This window comes from Pelobates fuscus, chromosome 6 (assembly GCF_036172605.1).
Source record: "Pelobates fuscus isolate aPelFus1 chromosome 6, aPelFus1.pri, whole genome shotgun sequence".
Lineage (NCBI taxonomy): Eukaryota > Metazoa > Chordata > Amphibia > Anura > Pelobatidae > Pelobates > Pelobates fuscus.
In genome coordinates this window covers 92,257,802-92,267,478 of record NC_086322.1, presented here as the reverse complement: position 1 = coordinate 92,267,478, position 9,677 = coordinate 92,257,802, and the positions used below count along the sequence as shown (strand labels likewise).

Below are 9,677 nucleotides of genomic sequence, written 5' to 3'. Positions count from 1 at the left end.
GGATAGAGTTGAGGAGATAAGGCAGATAGAAGAACAGCTATTAGAGACATGACAGATAAATATCTGAACACTCCGGGGTCCGTGGCTGACTTTCCTAGGTAGTTAATCTGGGTTCGAGTGGAGAGAATCAAAGTGTAGGCATGTGATGATGGGTTTAATATACGGTACTTATTACTCTCCTTTATACAAATCTCTCCCTCCGCCCCATCTTACTTGGAATACAATTGCAAATCTGTCATTTTTCAAGATGCTTGTACCTTAATTTGCTACTACAGTTATACAACACTAATTTTTTTTAAAAAATTTTTTTGAGGGGGTGGGGGGGGGGAGGGGGACTTCTAATACACATAGGCTTAGATGCAATATCAGCATCTTGTGTTTAACTGTGAAGGATCGTCCCAGAATGAATATAAATGCGAATGTTGAAATGCAAGGCATTTACATTGCCTCAAATGCACATACTACACTACAGAAGCGTCAGATAAGGATAAAAAATACAAAACCATGATCAAAAATATTTATTTTGAATAAATAAAAATGTATCTACAAATAAATCTGTATAAAAACACTGTAAGTGGTGTGGATTTCCCCCCAAAAAACACATTTGTCTATTAAAATGTCAATATATTAAATGAACTGTATAAAACACGGGATAAAAAAACAGCACCTATACTGTTTTAAAACAACCAGCTTTGGAAAATTAACACTTGTAAACTGCATCCAGGAATTGTTCTTCCTTCACGTGGTTGTCAAATTCTAAACAGAGATCATGATACTAATAGACAAACATACTTTCAAAGAATACTTCTATTCCATAATTGTGTTGATGACAAGTAGTTAATAAAATGTAACTCTAAACATTGTAGCATGCAGATTTCTACCAATTTTATAGTTTATACGTTATGTCTCAGCCCATGCCAATGCTACCATTTACATAAACATTATGCCACAATAATAGAATGGTTTGGGAGGGGTGGAGGTCACGTTACAGTGCCTTAGGGTCAAGGCTGTACTTCTTTGTATTGAATAACAAAACAATTGTGTTTTATTTTATTTTTTTTTATAAATAAATACAGTATTGTGAATCACTGCTAGTTAATAGTTCTATTAAAGAACACTTTGCCACCAACTGTAAAGTATCAGCTCTGTTAACTCCCCAAACAGAAAAACAAAACCATAAGTAAAAATTACAATGCAAACCGTTAAAAAGTGCAATTGTTACAGAACACACAGAGAAAAACAAACAAAAAAATAAATAACAAATAAACACTCTGTGAAGATCATTCTTCCTCTGGTGCTGTCACTCCCCATCACTATGCCGCCACTGGAATGCTGTGCATGTTTATGACAGACGTCGAATATGCACAAACTTGGCATTAGCCAGCCCAGAACTCTATTTGAATGCTGAACGTACATATTCCAAGTACCATGGTGCTTGGAGTAACCGTTTTAACCACAGTGGAGAGGAGGTAACAGATTTAAAACCACAGAACAAAATAGTTAGAGTTCTAAATTATATATATTAGCATTGATGTGCTAATTAGTAATTATGTTAATTTTAAGTTGTACCATTCTGTGTTACTAGTATTTTAAAGGGTTAATCCAACCACCACAACCAGCTGATCCGGGCTGCCGAATGTGAATTCTGTGCAAAAAAATATATGTCTGTCATCATTGCGCTATCAATGGATGTAATGAGATTCTCTCTTGCAAGCAGCAGCCCTCCCCAGTAACAGTTAGTGGATTTAAACCTCCCTCCCAGCTCACGGGAATCGTTTGATTGGACCACGGCAAGTGAGGCTGTGATGTTGGCTGTGCAGGAAGTGAAGCAGGAAAGATCATGGAGACTGTCAGTTTTCAAAATCTGTCTGACCCAAGGTGCATGTATATGGCTGAAGGATGCCGTCATAAACTAAAGGCATGGACAAGTTTTCTAACTTGTTATTACATATATTTCATTAAAAACAAATATATATTTCCTTTCAAAACTTGATGAACGTATTATATTAAAAAATGGTTTTGAGGTGACAGTTGTTCTTTAAAGGTATCACTATATTGCACGGATAATAACGCCAAAACACACTCGTTGGTATTTTGTACCTAGCAAAACTGAACTTTGTAACAGTTTGCACCATTGCACATTTCATTTACTTGTTCCAATATATGAGGGAACTTTTTGAATTAAACAAAAAGTGGTTTGGCTGCAATTTAGCTACTTGTCAATTGTCAAGCTTGAACACACGTAAGGATTTGACAGACTTTAGTAGATAACACAGCAGAAGCTAAATTATAGTGACTATGACTATAGGACTGGAGTAGCCAAGATGTGGATAGCAAGGCTGTGAGGAGGTGTAGCTTTCCTAGTACGGAAGCCACTATCGTCTAGTGGGCAGCTAGAGAACAAACCAGGAATGAAATACATCCAGATTAAGTGGATGCCATGTCTTATACTTTGTAACCAGAACATTTAGCCAGTTTGAATGGAGAAGAATGATCTATCAGCAAAGACTTCCAAATCAGTTCAACAAAAACACAAAAGAATACAAATTCCAACAGTCTGAATGCAACAGACAATGCAAATAATACAAGACGTGAAGCTGAGAAAGAGGGTAAAGCATTAAATGAAAGCGTAGTTCAAGTCTGTGTCTTTCCATTCAGCCAAACCAAAAATATGAGTAGTTAGTTTTGTTTAAGAGTGTGGGCTAGAAAACCAGTTCTGAAATACTGGTGTGGGGAATGAGTCGGGGATCAAAAGAAGTTTTATGGTAACCTTAAGAAAAGCTACCAGAAACAACAGTATTTGGACCCAAGAAAGTTGAAAAAAAAAAAAACAAGCCACATAGTTTGAAGATAATATGTAAATAGGGAAAGCCTACACATGTAGGCAGATTACATAATATAACAGGAATTGAGGAGCTAGTTAAAAAGGCAAAATGTAAGAAACAAATAGGTTTTATAGTCATTACATATTTAAATAACTAATATGTAATTGGCACTGTAGCAGGGAAGCAATAAAAATGGATCTATTCTCACGTTAAGTGTAGTTATTCAGTCATTAATTAAAAAACATTTAAACAAAAGATGCATACTCCAAACGTATTTTGCTACAACTGCATAGTTGTTTCCAATGCATAGTAAAGGAAGAACCCAGTGCTTTTGTGAGATTCTCTGGTTTAAGTACAGCATGACAAGTATAAACTTAAAATATACCAATATTCCATAGTAAACATTATTAATACAAATATAAAATTAATCTTCCATGTAACAATATTTAATGTACAAAAATAGATTTTACACATATGGCTTATAATTTAATCAGAACACAGAAAATGATATTCCTAGATATTTTACAAAAATTTTTTGTTTCCAGGGGGTGTTTTTAGAGCTAACCGTGGTAGATCTCCTGCAAACCCCATCAATATGTATATGCATGATGCCAAGCTTAACAAGTTGCTTCCTCCTTAGTACATTTAAATATTTCATATCTGTCACTCCTTGAAGCTCACACTCCTATTTAAAAAGGAAACACATCGTTATCATACACAATACATCAGCAGTAGAACACAAATGAATAGATTGAAATCCACGCATATGCAGTGAAGATCGGATGGTAATAATCCCCAAGTGCTGATATTTTAATGAAAGATAACATCAATTTTGCATTCAAAACAAATTCTATGGGACAGTATGAAAGATGGAGAAGGAATCAAAAGGTTATTTCAAGGAGATGTTATATTTGATAGATAAGTTGGTGATTCCAGTAAGCTTTTAAGCTTCTCTACAAAAAACAACACACAAAAACTCTTAGTGGAATACTGCTCATTAGTGATCATGACCGCAATAGCAACAGGCAAAAGTCTGTTGCCTTATTTAGGAATTAAAATGGATATGGTAATCCTTAAAGGGAAACTCCAGTGCCGGGAAAACAATCAGTTTTCCTGGCACTGCAGGTCCCCTCTCCCTCCCACCCCCTAATCCCCGGTTGCTAAAGGGGTGAAAACCCCTTCAGTAACTTACCTGAGGCAGCGACATGTCACATGTCGCTGCTTCTCCCTCTGCCGCCGCTCCTCCTCCACCGGCCGGGGAGACCTAATGCGCATGCGCGGCTATGTCAAGCATGTGCATTAGTGCTCCCCATAGGAAAGCATTGAAAATGCATTTCAATGCTTCCTATGGGGAAATGAGCAACGCTGGAGGTCCTCACACAGCGTGAGGACGTCCAGCGACGCTCTCGCACAGGTTTCCTGTGCTATGATCCAGGAAGTGCCCTCTAGTGGTTTTCTATATAAAAAACTGCAATAATTACACTTGCAGGGTTAAGAGTAGTGGGAGTTGGCACCCACTCCAATGGGCAGAAGTGGTCTGGGTGCCTGGAGTGTCCCTTTAAAGGGTTACTCTAACCGTTTTCCCCGTGTTTGAATAATGCCCTATTGGGTGGTGCAACTAGTCCCCGGTACACAATTGCCAATAACTCTGGATGTGCAAGCTGAAACACTGCACAGCAAGACTCCTACTACATCAAAAAGCAGAACTGGGCATGGTGTTTAGAGTAAAGGCCTATCAAACAAAAGTAAACTAAATTGTAACTTGAAAATAAAGAGACAAAAAAAAAAAAACTAGTTCTATGCAATAAATAAATTTCATTTGAGTGTCCCTTGTTTTTAGAACATTGGGCCACCTTATTTTTAATCTGTAAAATAGCTATTAAAAATGCACTTTTATTCTAGAGCCAGGAGACTCCTGTATGTAGCAAAGTGAAGTCATCAAGACTGAATTTAATAGTACTCATAAAGAAGCTTTATTTATATGACAGCAGAATGAAAAACATTTGAGAACTGATTTTTTTTTAATAAAAGATTTTGAGTATATATATATATATATATATATATATATATATATATATATATATTCATATAAAATTCTTTACGAAATGCTCACAAATACTGTTGGAATTTTACTTCCATTCTACTGCAGTCAAAATGTTTCATAAGACAAATTAGGGACTACTTTGTTTTGGGGTTGTTTTGGCGTTTGCCTAAGTAGGAGCTACTGCAGCCAACTTTTGCTGCTAGACAATATCTATGGAGACTCCCACGGGATCCTCTGCAGATATACATCAGTAATCACTAAAAATGTCAGGCTGCCCAAGGGGGACTGCATTAAGCAAGTAATACTCACTGCTCCTTAAGCAGTGACGTCATAGTTAAGAATCTTTGAAAATGGCAGAGCTGCGTTAAGATGACATTTTGATGCTTAGATTGTCCCTTTAAAGCGGGGTTTACGAACCCAGTGCTCAAGTACCCCATACCAATCCAGGATTTAAGGATTACACTGCTGTGTCTAAAGTGTTTTTTTTTTCCTTCTACAAACACCTTTGACACAACTGGGTAATCCCCAAATCCTGGACTGTTAGGGGGTACTAGAGGACTGTGTTGGGAACCACTGCTTTAAAGCAACACTATAGTGTAAGGAATACAAAGCTTATTCTTACCACTAGTGTCCCTCTGAGGGAGGGAATATCCTCAAGGAAGTGGTGTGGTGCCGCCCTATATATGGAGCCAATTTATATAGGCTCCATTACATGTGAGTGACCCAATCTCAAAGCACTTTACATTATTGTGATCCAATACCATCTGCACTATATTTTGTTCCTTCTGTTTTTTTCTGTTCTGTATGCACTAGACATTATTTTCTGTATAACTTATATGTAGACGGGTAAGTTATCCCCCCCTTTTTTTATGTATTCACTTTTCACTCCACTGTAGATATAGGAATATCCTATATCTCTTAGATAGGCACTAAAGGGCAGTCTTAACACGGCAATGTTTTCAGCTATGTAACTATGTAATGTAAACATTGGAGTTTCTCTAAAACTACAGTATTTTACATTGCAGGGTTAAGGGAACAGGGAAATGGCACCAACACCACTTCAAAGAGATGAAGTGGTCTGGGTGTCAATAGTGTTCCTTTTAAGCTGGACTATTATAATACTGAAGATTTAAATGGCTTGTTACTTTTCACCAACACTTAAGCTGTGAATCTCATATATAAAAAAAATGCATCTACAGCTTCTACAGGAAAATAAGGGCAATATCAATTTATATGTATTCTCTTTTCTGTATTGAACGTTCTAACACCAACATTAATATTGTTTTCTGTGTATAGCTTGCAGATATCAGTCTATTCCCTAGAGTTTTTACAACAGTTGTTACACTTCTAAGGATTCTAAAGATATAGTGAGAAACTAATTGTATATTACCCATTTCCGGTCGATCGATTGATCGACAGACAGACAGACAGACAGACAAATGGCTTACTTCTCAGCTGACTTGTCAACTCCTTTATCAACAGATCTCAAAATAGATCGCTCAGGGGACACTGCTGGTGATTTCATTGTTGAGGTTAGTGGTGATGATGTACGCACAGTCGATGTGTTAAGACCATGTCGACGCAACTCCTGAACTGCTCTCTCTCTGTAAATGTGATGTAATTAAGAAAGGATTTGCCAGAGAAGAGACACACAGAGTAAGGCTACATGGAAGTCTCTACTTCTTGCAGGTAGCCAATCTCATATTACCATATCATAATCGCACGGAGTTAAAATATGAAAATATTTATATGCTTAGGTGCAAAACCTCATAAGGCATTCCCTCAATTGCCCCCAAACAACATATATTTACAAGATAAGGATGCACACGAATATAAAGGGTAATCCAGACATGGACCCCGTGCTCACTGTGCCTACATGGATATCAGCTACACCTCACTGACGATGCCCAAAATAAGGCCGAAACGATAGTCTGGGGTTGCTGTATCTCTCGTGCAGACAGAACTTTCTGACATTTCGGATCTGGACTGCCTGTACGGGTGGGACCAGTCTGATATGCTTCAGATATGTTTTCTCTGTAATGGCACAAGTGAGCAAAAGCTATTTTGAGACCTGAGCAGGCATGTATCGAAGGGCAAGCTATAGAGTCTCTCTAAGCTTTTGTCCGTTATCAGAGTTCTCATCCTTTCTTCTTTTTTGCACACTAATATAAATCCACCAAACAATACAATAACAAACATACAATGTACAAAGCAACCACACAAAAAGGCACATGTACAAATACAATCACCATCAGTAATCAAGCCTAAATAGGACAGAACACAAGTCTCCAAAGGCACCCTTGATAAAGGCAGCAGGAGTGTTGCTGAAACGTTGGGGGGGGGATTAGAGACTTGTGTTCTGTCCTATTTAGGCTTTATTACTGATGGTGATTGTATTTGTACACATGCCTTTTTGTTTGGTTGCTTTGTGATTTTATTTTATGGTGGATTTAATAAAGTATTTATAAGCAGATTTGACTTGCTGTTTTATTAGTGGCAATCCTGATCTTGTTGTAAGTATAAGACAATCTCATAACACAGATCAACGAATGTGCAGAACTTATGTGGAACAGCAATGTAAAAAAAGGCTCTTCTAGATCACAGAGGAAAGCCACATGTGGTACTGTAGCCCTGTGTAATGGCATGATTTTTTTGGTTAATACTTTTTAGCTAGCAGTTGTAGGCCGTTTTAGGTTTAATAACATGTCCTTGTTTTGGTAAACACGAGTTAAGCTTCAGTTAAAATGTAGAAAAAATAATACATGCATTGTTCTAGCAGGCATGCTAGCAAATGTTTATTTGCCAAACATCAAATTCTTAACTGAAATATTAAGTCTCCCAACTCAAATATAGTGAAAGCTTGGCTGTTGTATCTTGAATTTCTTTTTTGTATTTTAATGAATAAATCCATGTCTGCTATTGGAAGAGACTGCTTCTGTCTGCGGCACCCACTACCTTTTTATGGGGTTAATATCCCACACGTATGCAGTTTCTGTTGTTTATGCTTGCTCTAGATTAGGAGAGAAATGTTTCTCATTTGAATCGAATACAGCAGACTTATAGGTACAGTAATTTATTAAAATTTCTGCAGTTAAAAAATGGTCAGCAGGAAAACCGCAACTGCAATAAGCATAGGTTGAAATAATATTTAGAGTATCTCTTTAGACATTACCCAGGCTTGAGCTAACCACCTCTGTATGTAATAAAACTAAAATTCTTGTCTCTTATTTGCAAGATTCCACAAAATGTTGCATACTATAACATATTTTCTGCCAATTGCTTCCAAAGCATGTTTCACACTCTAAACTTAAATACAGGTTTACGAGGAACTCCATACACGCACACTTAGACATCTTAAAAAACATATGGTCATATAATGAAATTATAAGAACACACGTAGTTTGAGAACATAATACATAACAAACCCAATAGCAAAAGAGTAAATAGTCCTACCTTTCAAACCGCTCTGTAGTGAGCTGCCTTTTTGCAACATCATAATCTGATTGCAGCTGTGTTAGCTTATTTCGAAGCATTAGTACTTCTCGAGAATGACTGTTCCTTTAAATGCATAGGGGATTAACAGTTAGTAAATAGAATGGAAAAATTTCCAATATTTAAAAAACTAAAATAAAACAGACCTTGTGAACTAAAATAAAAGATACATGAAGCAAATGCCGGACACTCACAGTTTACTTTCGGAAAGCGTTAGTTTGTCTTTAAGCAGTTGAATTTCTGAGTCTTTCTCATGGGTGGATAGGTGACTCTGAAACTCCTTCTCCCGATTAGTGGACAGCAATGTTTCCAGGTTTCGAATTGTGAGTCGTTCACTAGAAAGTTGCTTCTTCAGAAGCTCCACTTCAGACTTCATATCTTCCAATGCTTCCAAGGCCTAATGAGTAAAATACATTATACTGCATGGTTTGTAGAGAACCACAAACTGCCACCTGTTACAATGCATCAAAATGAAAAACTTTGTTTTCATAAATGTGCCATACACATCATCATCTTACTCTGTCCCCTGCTTCCAATCCAATATGGAACCTCATAAATACAGCTATACAGGCTGTATTACTATTTTTTCTTTGGAATTATCAGGTTTTCTGTAAACTTTCTACACAACACTGATTAAAAGACTGAGAAAGGTATCTCACAGGGAGGTAGGTCCAGACTTCCAAAACCTAGGTGGGACAATTAAAACTACCACACTAATTATTATCAGAGAGATATGATCTGGGAGAGGAGCCAGAAAGATCCTGTTTTATCAGCCATCGGCATTATGGATATATTCCCCAAAAAATTGAGGAAAGAGTTTCTTACAGTACAAAAAAATAAACACGTGGGATTCTCTAAAAAGTCGACAAACATATCAGATTCTAATTGTATAGATCTTTTTTTTTTTTTTAAAACAAAAAAAAACAACGAAATATTCAATAGTAGAAAAGTTCGTATGAATGAGTAACAGGTCACAAAGAGCCAATTAGAAATCTGATTGTCAGTTTGGAGTCAAGAAGGAAGTTCACCTCTTTTAGTGAGAATTGGAAATTATTTTAAACAGTTTTTTTCCTTATACACTTTGATAAACAGAAACAAAATAAAAACAGATGTGATTGAGACAATGAAGCTTTGTTTTGTTAGATTTTTGCTTTTCACAGATTGATTTATTTTTCCCTGAAAGACTGACAAGTTACTGCTCCCCCTTTTGTACCTTGTACTATAACCGTTATCTTGTAAGCTCGAATTGTCAGTCACTTAATAAAATAGACTGAAATGTAAAAACAGATGTATGAAGGGCTGAAATTGAACAAATT

The 9,677-nt window shown here is 36.7% G+C and overlaps 1 protein-coding gene across 1 annotated transcript in view; it reads right to left on the bottom strand.

Annotated features, from left to right (window-relative positions):
• Window positions 1–585: 585 nt before the first annotated feature.
• The window catches only part of CEP135 (centrosomal protein 135), a 61,272-nt gene continuing 52,180 nt past the window's right edge, over window positions 586–9,677 (bottom strand). The window contains exons 23-26 of the mRNA XM_063458032.1: window positions 8,556–8,758; window positions 8,323–8,427; window positions 6,318–6,473; window positions 586–3,510 (exon numbers count right to left, since the gene is read on the bottom strand). Of these exons, the coding sequence (XP_063314102.1) occupies window positions 3,489–3,510; window positions 6,318–6,473; window positions 8,323–8,427; window positions 8,556–8,758 (486 nt within the window). The 3' untranslated portion in view covers window positions 586–3,488. The remainder of the gene's footprint in view (window positions 3,511–6,317; window positions 6,474–8,322; window positions 8,428–8,555; window positions 8,759–9,677) is intronic.